Source organism: Protopterus annectens, chromosome 12.part0, assembly GCF_019279795.1.
Source record: "Protopterus annectens isolate FY-2018-M chromosome 12.part0, PAN1.0, whole genome shotgun sequence".
NCBI classification, from domain to species: Eukaryota; Metazoa; Chordata; order Ceratodontiformes; family Protopteridae; genus Protopterus; species Protopterus annectens.
The window spans coordinates 766,797,072-766,820,903 of NC_056746.1; the positions used below are offsets into that span (position 1 = coordinate 766,797,072).

The 23,832-nt window shown below is 41.7% G+C and overlaps 1 protein-coding gene across 2 annotated transcripts in view; it reads right to left on the reverse strand.

Moving 5' to 3' along the window:
- The window catches only part of SCNN1G (sodium channel epithelial 1 subunit gamma), a 1,228,370-nt gene that overhangs the window by 179,089 nt on the left and 1,025,449 nt on the right, over positions 1-23,832 (reverse strand). For both annotated transcript variants that reach the window (XM_044089818.1, XM_044089817.1), the window contains one exon: positions 20,569-20,624. In XM_044089818.1, the coding sequence (XP_043945753.1) occupies positions 20,569-20,624 (56 nt within the window). The remainder of the gene's footprint in view (positions 1-20,568; positions 20,625-23,832) is intronic.

Sequence of the window (23,832 nt, forward strand, 5' to 3'; positions counted from 1 at the left end):
GTTCTATTGAAGATAACTGCAGGTACTTTGAAAAATAAAGTATTATGCCAATTTCATCAGCTCTTGGAAGAGACAGGAGGAAGGCCCATCCAGCAGATGCTGAGGACATCTGAAGTCTGGATGTTTTGGGCCTGCTTTAGGGGAGTAGTTTAGCACAGTCAGTGATGACTTCAAATTTTTTTACCACAGATGTCCTCATGTACGAGAACTAAGAGTATTCTGCCCTTATCCTCGATTATCTAAATACAGGTACTGGAAAGTACAGTTGTGTATACTTACCATAAATGTAGATTTTCAAGTGTATTTACTGTTGCAGTCATCACATTAGGGTTATCCCTGCCAGGGTAGCCATCAGCTGGCCTGAATACCAGAGGCTTAGTATTTCTGCGTCGGTTGCTGTCGCTTCAGGACTGACATCAGGTTATCAGTAGTATAAAGTAAGGCAGCCGACGCCATTACATCAGTTTTTCTTGCCCTGTCAGGAGCCCCCAAGTGGGAGCCAGGTTATGGTGGAAGAACCCCACCAGTAGAAAATAAATACAAAAATATCCCTTGTAAGGACAGAGAGAGAGAGAGAAGAGAAGAGGGGGATGGAGGGAGGGAAACTGGGACTGCAACACTGAATACACTCGAACAGCTACATTTATGGTAGTGTACACAACTCTACTATGTTCTTCATGTTTCACTGTTGCAGTCATCACATTTGGGTTTATTCCCAAAACTGAGGAAAAGGGTGGAGGCAGTCAAGGAGACTAGGGCCTGGCTAGGATGCCCTGCAAGACTGCAGTGGCAAAGCCTGCCCTGGATTTGGAGAAGATAGGCAGGTGGAAATGTTTGGTGAAAGTGTGAACAGATGTCCAGGTGGCAGCCTCCATGATGTCCCTGGTGGGGACTCCTCTAAGGAAAGCTGCAGAGGTGGATGCTGCTCTGGTGGAGTGAGTCCTGGCCCCCTTGGGGGAGGGGGGGGGAGCTTTCCGTGTTGCTTGTAACAGAAATAGATGCATTGTGCTATCCATTTGGAAATTGTTTATTTGGAGATGGCTTTGCCCTCTTCCCCTGCAGCAAATCTAACCAGCAATTGATCAGACTTTCTGAATGATTTAGTCCTGTCTAGAAAGAATCTGAGCTGTCTGTGCACATCTAGAGAGTGCAGGATCCTTCCCCCCTTGTTCTGTGAGCTAGGGAAAAAGGTGGGCAAATGAATGGATTGGTTGACAGCCACACTGGACACCACTTTGGGCATGAAGGATGGGTTAGTCCTGAGGGAAACCCTGTCAGCATGGAAGATAATGAAGGGCTCCACAGCCATGAGTGCTTGTAGTTCGGAGACTCTTCTGGCTGAAGTGATGGCCAGAAGAAAAGTTGTCTTCCAGGAGAGAAATTTTAACTCTGCTGAAGATGCTGGTTTGAAGGGGGCAGGGTGAGCTTTTCTAACACAAAGTTAAGGTCGCAAGCTGGGGTAGGTGTTTTTCTGGGTGGCCGTAAGTTGCTAGCCCCTCTTAGGAATTGTTTGATCAGAGGGTGTGAGAAAAGGGGCTGCTCAGTGGGGAAATGAGCAGAGATAGCAGAGACATGAATTTTAATAGAGGAAAAGGAAAGACCACTGTGTAGCAGGTCAGCTAAGTAATCCAGGATGAGAGGGAGGGAGGGCTGTGCTGTATCAGCTCCCTTAGCCTGAATCCAGGTGCAGAACCTTTTCCATTTGTCTGCAGAGCCAGATATTTTGTGAAAACTCTGGAAGCAGTAGATAAGCCAAAGGGAAGTGCAGAGAACTGAAATTGCAGAGAACCTACCCTGAAATGTAGGTATTTCCTGCATGATTCCCTGATAGGAATGTGGAAGTAGGCCTCTTTTAGATCTAGGGTGGCTAGCCGAGCATGGGTAGCAGTTGCTGGAGAGTGAGCATTTTGAATTTTGGAATGCCCAGGAAGGTGTTTAGAATGGAAAGATCGAGGATGGGGCACCGGCTGACCTCTTTTCTGGGTACCAGGAAAAGTCTGGAGAAGAAACCTTGGCCTTTCTGTTCTGCAGGCACATGCTTTATTGCCCTCATAGAGAGCAGGGAAAGCATTTGCTTTTGTGCCTCTGCCCACTGGTTTGGAGGTAGATCTGGGAACCCTTTTGGGACTGGAATAGTGTGGAAAGAAAAGGATCCCCAACAGGGTACTTAGCTTTAGAAGACTTCAGCTTCAATTCGGAACACGAAACTCAGGTAGCGGCCGACCGGCACTTGTGCGAACTGCTTCTGGTTCCGCAGCAAGAAAGACTGATATAATCGTGTCGGCTGCCTTACTTTATAATACTGCACACTGATGTCAGTCCTGAAGCAACAGCAACCGACGCAGAAATACTAAGCCTCTGGTATTTGGGCCGGCCGAGGGCTACCTGGCAGGGATAACCCTAATGTGATGACTGCAACAGTGAAACACGAAGAACATCTGCATGCCCATAGGGAAATGTCCAGGCTAACTAGTAGCTGAAAAGCCTCTGTTAGGGAGGATGTGCTTTGTTCCAAGGGCTTGGTGGCTTCCTGTGGGGCACTGCTAAAGGCCTCAGTCTAGGTAGGCATCAGGTTCAGGGTCTGCAAAGGTGTCTCACCTAGACAGACTTTAAAGCTTAAACAGTACGTCTGGTTTCCTGCAGTCTCTTCTCACATGGGCATTTATCTTTGCATGTTTAATGGGCAACTATAGATGATCTATCTGATGATTTGGCAGCCCTGGATGAGGCATGCAGTCTCCTTTGGTTCATGTAATCCTGGAGAATTTCTGCTGTGCTCTTTATGGTCTTCTGATTTAACCTAACACAATGAGTGTAAAAGGCAATGTGGTGTAGCGCTCCTACACAAAGTAACATTGATTGTCATAGTTTTAGAAGTGATTTTTTTCCAGCAAAAAAAAGCACTTGTTGAAGTTTAGAAGCAGACATCTGACCAAAAATCTGCTTTACTACAAATAAATAATAGAAAAGAATGATACAGTCTCTTACTCATTACAAATTACACCATGCTCCTATTCTACATTACCACTCACTACTTACTCTTCTCATATTCTTAACTTCATACCACACTCAACTCTCTTACCTGAAACCCTCTCCTACTATTACCTTTACACATAATAAAAATGATCCCTTCAATTCATACACTATCTCCTCTTCTCTCTATAATGTTTTATACATCTACCTCCTCAAAATCAAAATACTGCATTATACTTCTCTCTCCTGCAGACCAAAGCTAAAATGCATCACATGCTACCCCTACCATCCACAACTTACCTTAATCATAAGTACTCTCCTCCTAGATGGGGACATTCACCCCAACCCAGGCCCTTCTACCTTTTCACTCAATCCCATCCAACCTTCACTCCAATCTATCCACCATATCACTCCCAACCCTCTTTCACCCCCAACCTCCTCTTCCCTCAAAAATGTATTCATCTACTCAATGAACATTCAAAGCCACCAAACTCCATTCATGGATTGTCAAGACATCCCCACATATCCTAACTCTATCTGAAGCCTGGCTAAAACCCCAAATCTTAAACAATGAAATCGTACCACCTGGATATAACATATACCGATCAGACAGGATCCCAAAAAGGTGGAGTTGTTGCCATCCTCAACAATGAGCAACTTAACCCCCCCCATTTCTATACCCACTTTGACATTGCAGAAATTTTAATTCTGAATTGTCACCTAAATATCCACAAAAAAATTGCCACAGCTTCCCTTTACATCCCACCCAGCAATAACACCCTCATCCTTGAGCACATACTGTCATGGATCTCATAAAACATATCCTACAAAACAGTCATCCTTGGGGACGTTAATATTGACTGGACAAAACTAATTTCTGACTCCCCTAACCACAGCATCAATCTTCACGGTTTCAGCCAACTTATTACATCCCCTACACACATAAATAAAAAACTCTTAATACCACCTCAATACTACACTGGATCCTTACAACCGAACCTAACCTCTACCAAAACCCCTGTACCCTACCTGACACTTTGAGTGACCATCTTCTCACCCACATCCAAAGATACCTCCTCCAACCACCCAAGTCACACCTCTACCGAGACTGCTGTAAACCCTCAAGCTTTAATGCTGAAACATTTAACACGAAGTTATCATCCATTAACTGGTCCTGTCTCCTTCACCTTTCCCTCAATGAAGCAGTACAAACATTCAACCAGATCTACCATGACAGTCTCAATTCTCTAGCCTGTAAGGAAAACTAGGATAAAAGTCAATTATGACCCATGGCTCACAAAATACACTCACTTCCTTATGCACTAATGGGATAATATATGGAAAACCTGGCTTAAAACAAAACCATCGTCACTTCTCCAACATTAGAAAGAACTTAGAAACCTAACCAAAAAAACAAATAAAGACAAGAAACAATTCTACAACTTAACCCAAACCTGCCAATACTCTAATCCCAAAAATTCTGGAGCACCATCAATAAAATACTTCACCCCAACCCCTACCCCAATAACACCCCCCGAAGAAACCGCCACTTTTCTAAAGAATTACTTTATAGACTCCATCTGCAAACTTAATCAAGCAGATCACAACTCCATTCCCCCATCACTTCCCCTTTCCAACCAACAGAACACCACTCTCACTCAAACCAGTTTCCACTACCTACATCAAGTTTCTCCTGCTTAAACTTAAACCTTGTTCCCCCAGTACTGATAATCTACCTCCCCAGTTCCTCAAGATTGCCACTGACACTACAGCCTACCCTATCTCTCTACTAATAAATAGTTCCATTCAAGAAGCCACAGTCCCCGACCTTTGGAAATCCTTGTATACTATACCAATTCTAAACTCACAGCTGTTCTTTCCTCACTTTCTAAAATTCTTGAAAAATGCATTCACACCCAGTTTCTCAAACTGCTAATCCACAAGCAACTTTTAACCCCTACCCAACATGGGTTTAGGCCAAACCACAGTACTGACACTGCCCTCCTATCTTTTACTCAAACTGTTGTCAAGGCTACAGACAATAACCAACTTGTATCCTGTTTATTCCTTGAACTATCTAAAACCTTCAATACTGTATTGCACTCCTAACTAAACTATCTGAGCTCAACCTCTCTACTGCTACTCTTAACTGGTTCTCCAGCTACCTCAAAAATAGGTTACTGTCCATGAGATGGCACACTTCTTGTTCCCTTTTCCTACCTAATGAATCTGGTGTCTCCCAGGTCTCTGCCCTGGGGCCCCTCCTACTCAACATCTTTACTAGTAACCTCCATACAGCCTGCAGCCAACTCTTCTCTTATACAATATGCAGATGACTCTACACTTATCTCCTTCTCAGACATCTCTCACCTCCACACAAATACCCAAAACTCTTTTCGGTCCATAGAAAGATGGCTTTCTGAAAATCAGATTATCTTAAATCCAAAAAAGACATAATTCCTTCTCTTCCTCCCTCAGACTCTCTCCCTTCACAAACCTACCTTTATCAACACAACCCTAGACAACACTAATGTTATAGTGGACCTTCACACTAAGCTACTTGGTACCATAATCGACGATCAATTAAAATTCAACCTTCACATTCAACAGAGTATAAAATAACACATCAAAAACTGGGATTACTTTACAGAAATAAGAAAATCCTTACCTCAAATTCTAAACCTTCTCTAGCTCAAGATTTCTTCTTACCCTGCCTACTCTATACAGCTCTACTTCTCACAAACCTACAATCTTCATTACTCTCCAAGCTTGAACAAGCCTATAACAAAATAGCTAGATTCACCACAAACCTACTGTACAACTCTAATCACTGCCTTGTACCAAAAAAGCTAAATTGGCTAGAATTCCCCCAACAACTTCTACTGGCACAGCTACAAATCACAGATTCAATACTCTACAAACCTACTACCTGCCCCTCCCTCTCCTCATTTATTTACTGGAAAGGCTCACCCAGATTCTACTACAGTTTGTTGTGAGGGAAAGATTAGTTTACTTTTTATTTGTTGTGTTTCGTATTACATTATTGCCTTTTTCTATTTTGTATACTGTGATTTATTTTCTTTACACCGTGTTTTACTTGTATTCCTCTTTTAACTGCATACTAAAACTTGAAAAGAGACCACAGCTCTATCTCTTGTGAGTCAGACAGAAATTTATTTTTCCCACACTCCTACCCGGTCACTGTTGTGTTCTTAAATACCACTGTCTTTCTAGTTGCCTGCTCCTTATGTTAATTTGACCATATATCTCATTTCCTCTCTGCTTTAACTGGCTGGTGTGAGTAAGCACAGAATTATCATTTTGTGAAATCACTCCCCTACAACTATTTAAATTTATTGGGCACCCTACTGTATTCCATAGTACCAGAATACAAAAGTGACCACCCCCTTTCAATCTATCTTGCTGTTTTAAAAATAGTGACTCTCCACTAAAACTTAATTTTTAGTCAGGTAAAACTTAAGTTACATACTTTCCCATCTAACTCCTCTAGTGCACACTGCAGTGTTTAGGATAAACCATTTTTTTTCATCTTACATTTAAGCATCTATTGCAAGACCACCAGTTATTTTAGAGCCCACATTCTGCCTCTCAGTAGTCATCTTGGGATTAGTGTTTTCTCCTGGTAAGAGAAGGAGTGCAGTTCCATTATTTCCTGGAGACTGCTGATCACCAGAAAGCTTAATAACTGCTTTACAGGTGACAGCTTAGAATCTGTGCTTATATTCTGATCCTGGTGAGAGTAGGAGCATAGTGCATTGATTCCTGACTCTTTCTGGTTGGAGAGTGAATGGCTGTGCTTGACATACCTGATTGGTCTGGTTGCTATTTGAGGCATCTATCAGAAAAAGGCTACAAGCATCATCTTTGCATCATCTGGGACAAGACTGTGGATCACCAAACAGGCCGTGGCCTGCTTCTCTTCTTGGGATTAGTGCTAAAACTAGCTAGTTTTAGCTAGAACTAGCCAGTTTTTTAGTTTCATCACTCAAAACTGTTCATTGCGCTCAGCACTTGCTCAGAACTCGTTGTAAGCACTAAATAAACTACAAATTACTACAGCACTCAACTTTCCTCACTTGTCAAGATGAAAACCGTTCTTAGTACTTAAATTAATAAGCACCTATCCAGGTATGTCCATGGACCAGCTCCTGGTGTTTTCCCCTGTCCACCTGATGAATCTGGGTATCTTGGGGCAATGTAGCAATTGCCTCATGTACATTGACAACCCTCTCCTCCTACCACCCAACACTACAACCTGTGAGAGATGCACTTATATAGCCAAACTGGAAGCCAGGCTCTCTTCAGCTAAGACTGGACTAGATAGTCAAGAGGAGAAGGTAACACCTGCACCATACCACACTTAGCACACAGTCCTTCAAAACCCACACTACCAAAACTCACACATAGAAACACAAAGCAAACACCCACATTCACAGAGGATCTCAATAAAAATCTGCCCAAGCAATAGAGACCTCCCAAGCTGAAATACAGATAACCACCACCCCCCAACACTACCCAAATGACACAGAGCCCACGAAATCAGTTTACCACTCAACCTCAGCCCATAAGGCAAAACAACATACCCAACACACTAGTCACAGGTGACTCTATAGTCAGGCACACTGACGTCCCACTTACAAGACTAAACAAGGAAAAAGTTACTGTCAGCTGCCTGTCGAGTGCCAGGATCCGCCACATAACACATGCACTCAAGTCACTCCACAACAAGTACAAATACGACTCTGTCATTGTCCATGTTGGTGCGAATGACCTGAGACGTACCTCCCTGGACTACATGAAAAGAGACATGGAGGAGCTCTCGGATCTTGTAGCCCAGGCAGGTATGACCTTAGCCCTGAGTAACATCCTGCCATTGCCCAGAATGATACCACAGTACAAGGACAAAATTATTTACTTCAACAATTGGCTAAGCTTCTGGTGTCATTCTAAGAGGATCCAGTATCTGTCTGCCTGGGATGACATGGTCGACAGACCACGATGCCTTGCCAAAGATGGCCTGCACCTGTTGCCCCTGGGATTCTGGACACTGGCTAAGGCTCTTGCCACCCCTATAGTGCCTTTTTTAGGCAAGGTTCAAATGCTAAATTCACCACCATAATAGGTACAAGCAAGAAAACTCTGAGGGTAATGCTACTCAATGCTAGAAGTCTAAATCTCAAAATGCATTCACTCGAGGCACTCCTTAAAATGGAGAATATCGACATCTGTGCAGTAACACAGACCTGGTTCAAGGCTCCAGAGAGCACCCATGCATTACCAGGCTAAAATTCATACCACACCTTTCGACCACCTAACCTGGAATAAAACACTAAAAGTGGAGGCGTGCCCATATTCATTAAGGCTATCCACACCTCCAGGCTAGTTGCTCAACATAATGTATCCGAAATTATCCAAGTGCAACTAACACTGGGCAAGACTGCAATCCAGGTTGTAGCTTGTTACAGATCCCCCACCATACCCCATGATTCCCACTCTTCATTTCTTAAGATACTGGAAAATATTAAGGTACAACCCAATGCCTTAATTATGGGCAATTTCAACTACCCCACCATCAACTGGGAAAACTACTCATGTACCAAATCATTTGCTCAATGTTTTCTGGAATTCATAAATTCCAATGCCTTGGATCAGCTTGCCCACACCCCCACCAGAGGCAGCAATACCCTGGACCTGGTCATTACCAATATGGGTAACCGGTGTTCCATGCCAGATGTCAACTCCTCGCTGGTCAGATCTGACCACAAGCTAGTTACCCTAGACATCCATATCCCACCCCCACCCTCCATTAAGGAAACCACTGTCAAAAACTATTCCAAAACCAACTTCATGCTTCTTAAGACAGAAGTGGCAAACCTCACGACACCCATGCAGATGGAAAATAGAGGTACGACTGCCGAGTCTTACACAAATGCACTGTATAAGCACATACACGAGTGCATAGATTGTGCCATCCCCAAAAGAACCAAGACGCTATCCTCCAAAATAGGAAGCTAATCTGGTGGTCCTCTGCCATAAACAAGCTCTACAATAAAAGGAAGAAGCTGTTGCAAAAAAGAGTAAAATCCCAAGATTGGAGGAACTCCCTGGTCAGCCTCAGCAAGAAGCTGAGATCCCTCATAAAATCCTCCAAAGCCAGTTATGAAAATAAAATCACCACTGATTCCAAAGACAACCACAAAGCATTCTACAGCTATGTCAAGAATCTCAATGGCAACACTCAGATCTGTTCTGAGCTACAGCACAATGACACTAAATATACAGAGCCAACCGATATTGGCAACATCCTGGCAGATAGGTTCAGTGCTAACTTTACCCCCCACTCACCCTCCAAAGGGCCCATCTTAATACCGGAAGAATGCAAAGCCCCTGTAATCATGGACAAACAAATAAAGACCACACACTACAAAGCCAAGAACACAGCATCCATGGGACCAGACAACATCCCAGGCTGCATACTGCACGAACTACAAAACAAACTGGCACTCCACATAAGTACCATGTTCAATCATAGCCTCATCTCAGGCTATGTCCCTACTAAATGGTGCACAGATATGGTTATCCCACTCCACAAAGGGGGTACCACCACGGACCCCGGAAACTAAATGCCATTAGCCTGACGAGCCTGGTCTGCAAGGACATGGAATGTATCAACTTGGAGCTTACAAACTAAGACATAGGTAAACTCCAAACCCTGGACCCCACTCAGTTTGTGTTTGTGAAAGGTAGACCATGTCTACTAAATCTGATTGACTTCTTTGAAGCAGTCACTAGAGCCGTAGACGAGGGTAAGGTAGTGCACACAGCCAATCTTGACCTCGCCAAGGCTTTTGATACCAACCCCCACTATGGAATTATAGATAAACTCACTAAACTGGGCATAAATCCCTATGTCACAAGATGGGTGGCCAACTGGTTCACTGACAGAACCCACACAGTAAAAGTAGCTGACTCTAAGTCCGACTTCAGACCAGTGACAAGTGAAGTACCACAAGGTTCGGTCCTGGGTCCTCTCCTGTTCGGCATCTACTTCTCTGAAGTGCAGGCCAACACAAAAGGTCTTTGGCTAACAAAGTTCGCAGATGACTGCAAACTGGGAGCCATAACAGAATCACCTAATGATGTAGACATTCTACAGAAGGGCCTCACAGAGACAGATTCTTGGTGTCCAAGTCATGGCCTCAAGCTCAATGCCAAGAAGTGCACTGTCATCCCCTTTGGGAAAAACTTGTTACCCATGAACTACCACATAGGTGGTAGCTCACTAAACACTGAAAGTGTGGTAAGAGACCTTGGGACACAGGTGGACAGTAGTCTCCCTTCTGATAATCACATCGCCAAAGTAGTCAGGGAATCCTTCTACATGGTACACCTCATTACAAAAGGGTTCTTCTCCAGAAAAAAGGAGGTCATTGTTCCTCTCTGCTCATTCCTAATCAGACCCATTATAGAGGACAATGTCCCATTTTGCATGTATCTCACAAGACACCTACAACAATTGGAAAGGCCACAGAAATACCTCACTAAGAGGATTACCAGCCTCAAACAAATGCCATACACAGACTGTCTCAAAAAACTCCAGCTCTACTCCATAGCATATCACCTACTCAGAGGCGATCTCTGCCTACATACAAAGCTATGTCAAACCCAGAGCTGTTGGACATGCTACACTTAAAGAAATCTCAATCTCTCCGAACTACATGCTCCAGGGTCCTAAACCTTGTCACCACAATAAACAGAACATGCTGGAGGGATGGATTCCTGTCTCAGAGACTTCCCATACTCTGAAACAAACTACCTATTTATGTCAAGCAAAGCTCCTCATTGGCCCTCTTTAAGAAAAATCTTGATGACTGAATGGGAAATAGAAAATTCACCCTGGGGATCACTTCTGGGGCACTGCTTGACAGGGGGACAGGAAAAAAATTTTTTTTGGGTGGCAAAAGCCAGGGAACCTTTTTGGCTAGGCTTATATAGGCCCCAGAGCCGATAGCCTAGTACCTACCTATGAACCTATATCCTACTATACTCCTAATCATCCTCTTCACAGCTCCAATCAACATCTCCTTGGCATTTAGAAACCCAACAAAAACATAAGCAAACTGCTATATAAATACTCAGTGTTGCAGTCCTGGAATAAACTCCCCGCTTATGTAAGAAATATCTCACACTCAAAACATTTCAAAAAAGAACTAAAACTCTCCCTAGTAAACGCATGGCTCTGCCCAGTCTTCACCTTACCTAACCACCCACACCCTCTGTCTCTACCCTCCATCTTTTTCCTCACATTTTCTTCTCACTGGGATCACTCCCTTTCTTTAAGTTGGAATTCCTTACTATTTAGGTGCAGCAACAATGTATGCTTGTGTGCATATTATATTTTCTGTAACCACAATCAATCTAAATACCCTTATACCAAATATACATTGTACCAACTTTAGTATATTTATCACTTGCTGTATCTTTCACTTTTGTACACAATGCCTGACTACTTTGTACATAATTTCCCTGTTTGATATTGCTATACATTACCATCCCATCATATACTGCATATGTTTGTACTTTTCTTTTGTGTTTTTATTTCAGTGGAGCTTTTCTCCTTAGGTCTCCACTGAAAATGGGCTCCTAGCCCAGTTGGACCAACCCATTAACAAATGTCCAATAAATAAATAAATAAATAAAATAATGGCAAACATTTCCCCAATGGGGTATCTATTTTTATTATAGATGTCTGTATGAACTGATAGACCGACAATGTTCAGTACTCTTACCAATTTATAAATGGTCCTTTTCTATAGTGCGACAAGAAAGAACTGAAGACAGCATACATGGATGTCCCTCTTACATCGCAGGCATATTGACATTTAGGAGAGAGTGTATCTATCCAGTCAAGAGGGGGAAAGGTGAGAAGGCTATCAGGCCTTTAGCATCAATTCCCAAAAGTCATCCCTGCCACAGCAGGAAACAATATAATGAATACCAGTTAACTTGTTGAAGGACAAGTGTGAAAAGTACAACTGTGCAATAACTTACCATACTGGCAGCTATTTAAGTACATCACTGATGCATTAGTCCTGACTACTGTGACTTCAACTGTAAAATGCCTGAGAGCATGAATTTCACAGCTTGGCACCGATCTTCTTCAGATGTGGCAGAAGTGCAGTATCAGCCCATACTGTTTTACAGCTTTCATGCCCTGAAGCAAATATATGGTATTTCCCCTATAAGCTAATGAGGAGCAAGGACATGAAATACCTTAGGGAGGCAGAGAAAGAGAGACATAGAGAGAAAGACCCTCAAAAGCAACGCTGAGGGGAGATGGAAGAGAAACAAGGCTCCCCAAATCTATTCAGACCTGATCAGGCCTAAGGCCCTGTACTAGAGAAGGGGAAGTACAGGTAGGATAAGGGTTAGATCTCCAACTTTAGCCAAGGCTATCCAAATACAGAATTAGGACTGTGCCAATGATCAACTCAAACACGTGTTATTATAATGGGTTCTTTCACACTGCTACTGTGCTTTTCATTTAGATGACAAATGTGGTAGTGATTCACAAGGCTCATGATGGTAGACATGTGGCATGGAAGGAAGTGTTGGGTTGCAGCATTCTTGCATTATGGTGGCAGAAACCCCATTCTTGCCATATAAGAGATGTGATAATTTGTTGTGTTTCAAACACTTATGGAAAGAGACCTTGTAGCAGCTTTTAAGATAGTCTGTTTCATCATTCTCTTGAGGAAGGTTATAGCAGGATGTCTATTGCTTTTGGCATCTACAGTATCCTCTTTTTTTTTTTTTTTTATCTTTTGAGGAATAACAGAACATGATGCAAGGGGCTAACATATGGAAATTTTTTGTTTGGAGATGCTTCCATCTTTCCTTCTCTACTCCAATGGGCACAACAATTAAACTTATTTTCTAATATATTTTGTTCTGTGTAAGTACTGTCTCAGCTGTCTATGCACATCTAGGGTGTGCAGAATTCTTGCCCACACTTTAGGTAACTGAATGATTTGTTTAAGGGAAAGTTCTTTAGCTTCTTTTAGCATAATGGAGGGATTTGTTCTCAGACTGACCCTGTCCTTGTGGAAGACAAGAACTGGTTCTTTGCACATCATGAAATTAAGTTGCAACATACTTATGGTAGAGGTAATGGCTACTATTAAGCTATTTTTTCAAGTCAGAAATTTGATTTGGATGGTACCTTCTAGACTCAAAGAGTGGCCAGGCCAGTTATTCTTGGACATAGTTTAAGCACCAGGGAGGGAAAATCCTTTCTCTGTGTTGTCTCAAATATGGGGTTCCTTTTAGGACCTGCTTAGCAGGCAGCATGCCAGCCAGTGATGGGTATAAGGAATGTAGACTGAAAAGACAAAGATGCACACTAAGGAAAGCACTGGTCAACTCTAAATTAAATATCTCATTAAATATTGCAGGATAAGGGACACAGGTGCTGTGATGGGATCTAATTCCTTTTATGACACAGAGTGAAAACATCTTTCATTTGAATAAATAGGGTCTTCCATTGGCAGTGTTCCTAGCTTCCTTGAGCATAATAAGTATGCCCTCAGTAAACTGTTGTCTGAGGGACAAAAAGTGTCAAACCATCCAGACAGTCACCAGACTGGGGTATATGAAGCTCTCTTGTTCTGGAGTAGGAGGCCCACCTGCTTTGGAAGCATACAATGCCTCCTCTTGACACTTTCATGAGGAGGGAGAACCAGTGTTGGCTAGAGCAAAATGGTGCTATCAAGCAATCTTTGACCTTTCCTCCCTTACCTTCTGGATCATCCTGAAGTGTATAGGAATCAAAGAAAATGCACAGAGGAACAGACCTATTTGAAAGAGCAGGCATCCACTGCTCAAGAGTTTTTTTAGGGGTATTTTTGTCAGAACTTCTTAAGCTTGTTGTTGCTCAGAGATGCAAACAGATCTATATTTGGGGCACCCCACCACCATATTAACTAAAGAAAAATACCATGTAGCATCTACTCATGCAGGTCTGTCATTGATGTGCTTAGATGGTCTGTCACTGAATTCAGACAAGGGAAGATGTAGACTGACTTTAGCATCCCTTGGTAATGCTAACTCCCTGGCAGTCATGGCCAGCCTGCATGAGGGGTATGACTACAGTACTGTCACTTGTGAGATTTCTTCTGGAAAGGTTTGAAAGCTTTGTGTGCCAGCACCAAGGCCAGCATCTGTTTCATACGTATGTCCTTCTTTCTTTCTTTGGGCTGCCATAAAGCAGTCCTTGTACCATCAGGTTCTGTGAGTACACTCCCTGGCTCAGTCTGAAGCATTATGTGCTTCAGTGTGTGGTTCCAGGTAAAGGGCACCCCAGGTTCTGTCTGAATGGGTGAACCACCACTTCAATTCCTGGGATATGCAGGATATGATAGGAATCATTTCTTCCAATGATTTAGAGTGCTTGTTACAAATAGATCTTAGAGATTACTGGAGTTTTCTCATGTACATCTTTGTCAGGGATGCCATCAGAGTAGTGGAAGCCATACATCCCAGTATGTTAAGACATTCTCCAGGTGAAGCCTTCTGGAAAAACTCTGATAAGTGTTACACTTTCTCTTGGGGAGGAAGGCCTTCTGGCAACAGGAGTCCATGAGTGCTACAATTAATACTGCACTTCTGGAAAGGGAGAGCATTGACTTGTGAATGCTGAAGGAAGACTCTAGACATCAGATTCAGTCCACTGTGAAATGGGTGGTCCTGTGCGCTTCCTCCTCTTCTGAAACTTATCCATACAGGGACAGATGTGAAAACCCTATGTATTGCAGACAGCTACTACAGGAGCCAGGAAGATTGCAAAGACCCTAGGTGAGTAGCTAATCAAAAAGGCAAGGAGCTAAACTGATAGTGGCAGCCCACTGCCTTTAACTCAAGGATGCCTGTGGTCTTTGTTACAAAGAATGTTAAGGTAGCCATTTTTGAGATCTAAACTGATTATCTGGGCCTGATGATGTAATGTTAACATCTTTAATTTGAAGACTTAAGAACTGATTTTTGAGGTAGGCGTCCATGGCCCTTCCATTCTAAACACTAGAAAAATTCTTGAGTAGAGTCCTTTGTTTCAGTTTTTTATAAGAACAGGTTCTATAACTCATTAGTAGGAAATTGTACTTGGTTGTTTGGCACAAAAAGGGCATCTGTCAAATTGTATTTGTTTACGAACTGCAGTTTGTAGACTTGACAAATGATCTGCAACACTCAGTTGGCATTTGTAATCTTTTCCCAGCCTTTTAGGCAATGGATTACCTTTACATCAATTTTGAAGCGTGTAGTGGGACTGGGGAGAGGCTAGGGTGAGGGCTTTGGTAAACAGGGAGAGATCAACAGAATCATGGCTGTTCTTGGTGGAGGAAGACCCATGTGGTCCTCAAGGCTTTCCTCTGTGGTCACCCTGCCATTGTCTTCTTACACTTGCCATTTTTTATCTTTCACTGGCATATCCTGGCACTGGGGAGTGAAACAGCTGCTTCATATGCTACATGGCTTTGTCCATTTTCCTGTATTTCTCCAGGCATCATCAGTGAAGGTTCCCAATGGGCAGCTCCTTAGTTAGTGGGGCACTGAGGAGTTACACTTGAGTCCTTGGTTTCTTAGAGGCTACATTTTCCAGATGTTGTCCTTTGCAGCTGTATCATAGCCCAATGGTCAAGACATCTGGCAGGTATGCTCCAGTTCTTCCCTCTTACTTTCATTGGAGTCTTCTAATGAGTAAGACAGTGGCTCCTTTTTTGCTTTAGCAAACATAATTCTACTGAGGGTACAGTTTCTGTCTGGCTCTGCTCAGCATTCAATAACTTTGAATCAAGGTAAATTACTGTTCTGGTAAAACCTAAGGAACACAGTAAAACTAGAAGTCTCACCTCGCCAGGATGTGATGAAATATGTTTCACCTTCTGAGTATTTTTACGAGATGTATCCAGTTTAGAAGTCTTGGCTTCAGTCCCAGTTGCTGGCCATGGCCCTGGACATCCTTTCATACAAACATAGTGGGAGTCCTATTGCCCCTTCTAAAAGAAATAAAATGGGCTCTTGCCACATACACCTAGGCCTGGGGTTCCATGGATGCTAACTCCTGCAAATCCATCTGGTCAGGTGCACCAATGTCTACAGGTATAGCAGTTATCAGAAGCCTGCATATGAGTAAGTATTCAGTCTATGGGCTGCAAAAGCACCTTGCTGGAAACGCCATCCTTGGAATGAGCTGGCATGGTGAATACCTGGATTGCATCTTCCATGCCCCTTTTTGTCTTCTCCTTTATGTATTTATTTTTCTTATTAAAGGGATGCTAGCGGTTGAAGATCTTGTGGATACTACAGCCAACTGGGTGAAGGCCTCCAGCCTCGTTTGACCGAGGCAATGCTTTACAGAATGCTCTCTACTTCATATATTTTTTGAGGCAAATCTCTGACTAACAACACACTCCTGGATGTTGTGCTCTGGACCCAGACAAAACATGAAGTGATTGAAGTACCCTTATGGAAAATCTATCTCTTACAGATGCACCTTTTCATTTGACTCCAGACATGTGGCCAACATCCGTCTCTCCACAAGAACAAATCAAGAGAAGCAAAGAGAAACCAGTTTCAACAACTGAAGGAAGAAGAAAAGTTTATTTGATTCCTGAGCTCATAAGCAGGTCAAACCATGCTATGAAGACAGTAACAATTCCAGATGCTCGCAAAGACATGAGGATGTATCTATCAAACTATGGCAACAAAGTTTTAAGATGGAGTAGGCAGAGGCTGGCTTTGTAATGGTGGCATCTTAACAACCTGTGTAGAGGACATCCACTATGTTGAGGAGTTCTATATGAAGAACATCTACTGTTCAAGAATAGCTGGGGGAGAGTAGGGCAACGACCCAGCAGATGTCTGCACACTAGACAACTGCAGGTAGCCTGAGGCAGGAAGTTTGTGGCTCACTGTCTATTTTTAACTGGAATGTCCACTTTAGGGGTTCAAGCCTGTGGATGGAAATCTCATACTTCTACCTCATGGTCAGGTACATTCTCCCTTACTAGAATAGTAGGTTACCCATCCACCCCTTTGAGATTATGAAGCAGGCTTTGGCCATTGATCTTTGATGGGACAGCCACTCTAAATGCAAAACCACGGTTGCTGACTTGGTGGAATGTGCCTGCTTCTCTTAACATGATGGCCTCCATAGTGCTTTCATCAGAAACCATAGGGATCTGAGATTTATGGTCCTGAGGTTTTTAAAGCACCTCACTGGAGCGTAAATCTTCACCATTGGATCCCCAAGTCCCATCATCTCTGTCCCTCTCCACCTTTTCCTTAGATTGCTTCCTTCTCAGGGGTCGACAGTAGAGAGTGAAGATGAATTTGAGGATGCCACAATGCCATGGCTGACCAGGTGTAGGACCCAAACTTCATTCTGTCTGACTAGTTTCGTATGGAATGTTGCCTGCTTCTCATCAATTTATGGGAAAGTCCCTGTTAGACCCTATATATAGTCTTCAGCAATATATTCGGGACCGGAGCAAGAAGCCCGATGTGTAAGGACATCTTTGTTCATAGGTTGGTACTAGGCTGTCAGCCCTAAGGCCTATGCAAGCCTAGCCATAACAATTCCCTGGAATTTTTTTCCCACGATATTTACTTCTCTGGGCCCCTGTCTTTGTGTGGAATCTGTCTTCATAAGAACAACTACCTTTCTTAGGCCCTGACTTATCTTAATGCATAACAGGACATCAGATTAAGTAGACATGATTGACTCCATGGCATATAGAGGAGAAGAACTTCCACAACCCAGCTGACCTGGATTTGATTAGTGGCTCCAAGATTGGAACAGCTGAAGAAAAGAGAGTTGATGCAGGGGCTGTATCCACTTACCCCTCTCAGTAGGGAGGGCTAAGGGCTTTGTGCCAAGGAGGGCTATAACTGCCATGTTGCCAGTAAGTCCTGGAGTGCACACCAGGTCTAGATGGCTAAGGACCACTGAGGAGGCAACATGCTACCACATAGGCAGAATGTGACCTCATGCTGCCCCATTGCACTTGCCTGGAGAGTGGCATCCCAAGAGAAGCACATTAGCAAAGAGGTGGGGATATTCATTTCAACAGGTCTTGATGCCCAATGTAAACTTGGAACTGGCACAGAGTAAACATCTGCCAGTCTGGAGGAAGACAATCTCTCCTTGGTAAAACCTATCTCTCACCCATAGCTCACTTGACTGACTGGGGACGATAGCTGATGGGCAGTGAAGGCTGGTGGTGGTGGTGGTGGTGGGGGGGGGGACAAAAAGCAAAAAAAGAAGACTATGTAGATCTTGCAAATACTATCCAAAAATCACAAACACAAAACACAACTAACATAAATGATAAAGAAAATCTGAATGAGGCACTTATTTATTCAGATATCTGAAACAGGCCAAAACCATGTCTGGCTATGGATGCAATGTGACAGAAGCATATGCTGTTAATTACTGTAAGGAAGATTTAATATGGCAAGATTGGATGTCGTTCTCATCCTGGGAACATCTTTGCATTACTGACCAAGGGATGTCTGTGACACCTAGATTGGGAAGTTTGCAGAACTCTGTAAGCTGGGCCAGATGTCAAGCCCTTTGTGGTGGAAGTCACAGTAGCCAGACTACTGCAACAATCTTATAAATGAAGAAAGTATTACTGTGTTAGGAACTTAACAGCGACCTTGGCTGGCTTCCTTCCAATCACATACAAAGACATCGGTAGTATATAAGACGCAAAGCTCAATGTTATCTCAACTTATTTTTTTTTTGTTACAGTGGCATTATGATTTACGTGACTCTTGAATGTCATCAGTCTCTCAAATGGTCTGCTTCCAGGGCAAGAAAAAGTACTCTACAGGGGAATTTTTATTGCCTTTTTTGCAGCTGTTTAGCAGATGTTCTAATGTCTGAAAGTGATTATGAATCAGAGATGGCTATCAAGAAAATCAATTGTATTAATTGCTAGAAACACATCTTTCATAAGGACTTCCCTTCCTGTTGCATTTTTTGCGCTGGTCCACAGCATGCATGGATGCTTGTGCCCATTCTGCTTGGTTCACTATGAGGAACATCTAAAGGAGAGTTCACAACTCAGAACAGGGGCACATTGCCAGTGCTTGGATAATGCCTCCCACTCCAAGCACATGACTTTCACCTGAGGGGAACAAACTGGCTGTAGGACTCTTGCCCTGACAGAAGGAACAGGTCTATAGAACAGCTAAAAGGGTAGGGCTTGATGGTCTGCAGGAAGGTTATATCAGAAACAATGATAAAGAATATACTCTGGGATTCAGTAAAGCTTATCTTAAAAGGCTCCAACGTCTCACTAAGCCTTTCTTATTCATAAACTGCTCTATTGCATTGTATTGTTCTCCAGGGTGAAGCTTCATGCTAATGTCACAGTCCATGGGACTGGATAATGCTAAGTAAACATGTCATCTCCTCAGAAATGCCCACAGCATCCAATCTGCTCAGTCATGTGGTTTAGAGAATCAGCCAACTGACTAAAACTTTACTGTAGTAGGAAAAAGTGAACACCATGAGAGTTCAGTAAAAGTAAGTATAGCAAAGACGTGGGGGACTGTTAGTATGTGTATGTGCATGGATGTGTGTGTGTGTGTGTGTGTGTGTGTGTGTGTGTGTGTGTGTGTGTGTGTGTGTGTGTGGTAGGGGTTGCCTTTGATAACTTAATACGGGGGCTACAAGGGAAAACAGTAACCTGGTCAGGCCTGACAGATCTAGTGCTCAATTCAGAGACATTTTAAGGAACCAAAAAAAAAAAAAGAGAACTTTCTCAGTAATTGCTATTACTGTCTCAGAATCACATTTTTACACCATTATACTAAATCATCGTCTGCACTGGCCAGTTAGTGCAAATGGTGATCATTTATCTGAATCCTAGGGACAAGTTTTTTGTGGCAAAGAATACAGTCTTTTTTTGGCAAAGAGTACAGTCTTTTTTTAGCAAAGTTCCTAGATTCCATTACCTACCAATACTTCTCCACTGCCTGGCTCCTTAAACTGTTAAATTGGAATTATCTCCTATCATTCAGCATCCTCAAAATTATCCCACAGGGAATCCTTCATTATACCTTTGGTGTTGTTTTTTACCTTCTGTTTAGTACTTCAACAAACAGTGCTTCCTGTTTTATCAGCTAAAACTGTTTTGTCAGCTTCTCAACTCATTCCAGTACAGCAGGCCAAAACTTCACCTGCCTTTACACTTCCTCTGTTGTACTGTGACAGCCCATTGTTACATTCTATAAGTCTTCCATCAACAGTCCAGGAAAGGTCATACCCCTATAATAACAACACAGGTTTGATCTCCAAAACTGTGTCATATATTGGTACCTTCCTCCTTGATGAAGAGCCGGAGAAGTTCACAGCATCTAAGAAAATCATGCAGGTTCAGTACAGATATCACATTAGGTCGACCTGCCAGTCAATATAATGCAATAAACAGTTAAATAAATACAATTTTGCACAGATGAAATGTGAGAAAATTACAACTGGAGTACTGTCAGACAGCAGTAACTTACTTGCTTAAAGTGCCATTTAGTCCTCTTTCCCAGTCCAAAAGGCGAATGACCCAAGCCTATGACAAAAATAATAAACATATACAAATCAATGAATGCTTTTGTGAGAAATGAAATTACACACTCGCTTATGTAAAGAGCATCCTTCTATATTATAAAACATTGTGGAAATGATGCAGATTTTTCATTTAACAGACATTTAGTAATTAAGTGGCTGAAACGGTATACAGGTGAAACACAGAAGTTTTGGCCTGGACTCTGTCCCATTTAAGTTAGGTTCAGTCAGCATCTCAGGTACTAGACAGAGAGGTATGGGAGGAAGTGGTAGACTTCAGCTCGCCCATCCCAGGGAAAAAGTGTTGCTGAAGTTCTGATAAAAGAGGTCCACTTAGAGAAAGGGAACTTAGGATGCCAGACGCAAGTCTGCCAAGAAGTGTAGCTGAAAATCTCAGGGATATGAGAGTCCTCACAAGCACCAAGTCCTGCACAGCATGCAAAACTTTGAAAAAGTTTAAAAAAACACCCTGTTCCATAAATTAAATACAATAAAAAGACAAACATGCATAAAAATATTTAAAAAAAAATTTATGAAATTTCAAAATTGCAAGTATGTCTCCCCTAAAAAAAATCAAACATACTTGTTAGATATTATGAATATAAGAGTGAAATTAATTCTGTTGTAAATATGCTGAAAGAAAAAGTTTGCTTGAATATATGTATAGAGTTTACAATGTGCATTCATACTATATGTATAACAGACAGGCTTCGCTTCACAGCATCAGAAAATGCCTAACAAAGCAATACTGGAAAACAAGCATTACATGATTTTCTCATGTTTGTAGAACAAATATCAATTAACAGATATCCTTTTTTATAAATTCAGCAATACGTGATGTTTTTCCAGTAGGAACAGCTTATACAGATGTTTCCTTTCAGAATGGCATCCTCACATCAGCAAAAGTGCTTAAATCACAAAAGGACAATAGAAAAGTCTAAAAACAGACATTATGTGACTTCCCATAGAAGGCCAGAAAAATATACTGAGGAAATAACAATCTCTTCTGTGTGTGACTAGCTATGTATATAGCTATTGTAGTAATTCAGTTATGTGAGAGAAGGACAGAGAGAGGTATTTTGTAGAAGTCATCATTCATATCTGTAATGAAGGAAAACTTTGTAAATATATGCTACAAATCTGACAGACTACGTGTGGTTTGTTATAAAATAAGTTATCTGTAACTGTGCTTACAGCTGCAAAATATATTTCTTTATCAGTGTGCAATTTGAAAGGCTTGGTGCTTTAAACAGACTACAGATGGAGTCATGATGTGTCTCTGATTCAGCAGTAAACAGCACAGCAAGACTGTGTGTCTTAAGAAGACTTCAAATCCCACAGCAAGCAAGCAGCAGTAAGCAGAGAGTAAGAGCAGCTCAATATAATTTTTCAATACTAGCATTCTAAAGCTTTTAATTTCAATAAACATGAATTAGAGCAGTGTTCATTTATAGGTTCATAGGTTCATAGGTTTATACTAGGCTATCTGCCCTAAGGCATTTATAAGCCTAGCCCAAAGTTTTGTGGCTTACGCCACCCCTTATATGAAAAAATACTGTGCCCATTAGTTTGTTGTGCCTCTGTCCAGCAGTGACACAGAGATGATTCCCGGGGTAAACCTACGATCTCCCATCCACAGGTCAAGATTTCTCTAATATTTTAACATTTATTATATTATATAATGTGTTATTTTAAAACAATGCACTTCGGTAACAATGCACTGACAGATACTGATTGGTTGCTTGTCAGTTTAAATGCTAGAAGGAAAAGTTTCTTAATGACCACATGACCAAATTATCTTAAAGATCACATTGACCACCATTTTGGAGGGTTATTTAAACTACTGACTGTTAGGAAGGGTTATTCTGAAGAAGTCCTTTGGGTATATGGGAAAAAGCACTTACTTTAATGTTTTTTGTTTTAATAAAACTGGATATAAAATTTTAAACACCGTTTTGATTTATTTTATGGAGCTTTAGACCTTTGTGGTTGGCCATCAAACTACTGACTAGTCATCTTTTTTCTTTCGTTGGTTTGTCCTTGTTGGAAATATTACCGTTTTTTTTAAGCATGCTTGCAGCAATGAGTTGACTTAACGGTAATACATTAGTGTCAGCATAGGTCCTTGGTGTAGTATCAGACTAAGTCAGTCCTGAAAGAGGAGAGAAAAATCACTTTTGGAAGATAATAATAGTAAGAAAGATATAGCTGAGTGACAGTAGGGGAAATAATTGTAATAAGAAATTAGAAAAGAGTACAGTCAGGATTGTTCTACAGATGAAATGAGATGAGATGAAATATATTGGTATTATGATGGCCAGCCTGGTCAGATATATGAGCAGATCCATTTTTCTCTTGGGTGACATTTTAATGATTTTTGAAGGAATTTCCATTTTAGTCTGTTGTTAGTGCTGGAAAGACGGCATTCCACATTTTTTAATTTTGAAAATAGGAAGTCCCCTTCAGAATCATAAGATTCCATTACGATGAACTGAGATTTGTCTTTTGATCTTGTCTTTCAAGGGAATAGAATTTTACAATGTTTTTATGGTTGAACAATTGTCTGGTTTATCAAGATTTTGTGTATGGCAATAAGCTGCTATAAAGAAAGGTAGTAAGGTAGTTCTAAGTTCCCTGAGTGTTAGACAGGTGTTCTACCAGTAATGATGGTTTGTGGGAAATCTGGTAGTTTGGTTACAATTGTTTTTGCAATGTGGTTTGCAGGTTTCTGAAAATGGGGGTAGCATATGGGAGAGAAGGCAGTACGTAAGCAGAAGATATACATTTTCTGGCTTCATCAGTGAGGAATGATTTTACTCTGTATAAACAGCCTAGTTTCTGGTGTGTTTTTCTTTATGGCTTGGTTAATATGTTGATCAAATTTCAGCTGGTCTTCAATGACGACACCTAGGAGTTTATCTTGGTGAACCTGTTTGATCTTAGTGATGTTAGCAAAGATGATGGTAAAATATGTCTTTTCGTCTTACAGGGGTTTGTAAATAATGTAAATAATATTAATTTTGTTGTATTGGGATTTAGTTGGAGTTGAGCTTTAACACAAAACAAAAATGTGAGCAAACATGTACCTTAAGGATAAAAATAACACAATTTATTAAATTAGGTCAAGTACTTTCATCTTTTTTAAAATGACATTTCAAGAAGCAAACATTAAAAACAAAGGCAATAGCTTTACAAAAAAGTGTAACTATTGC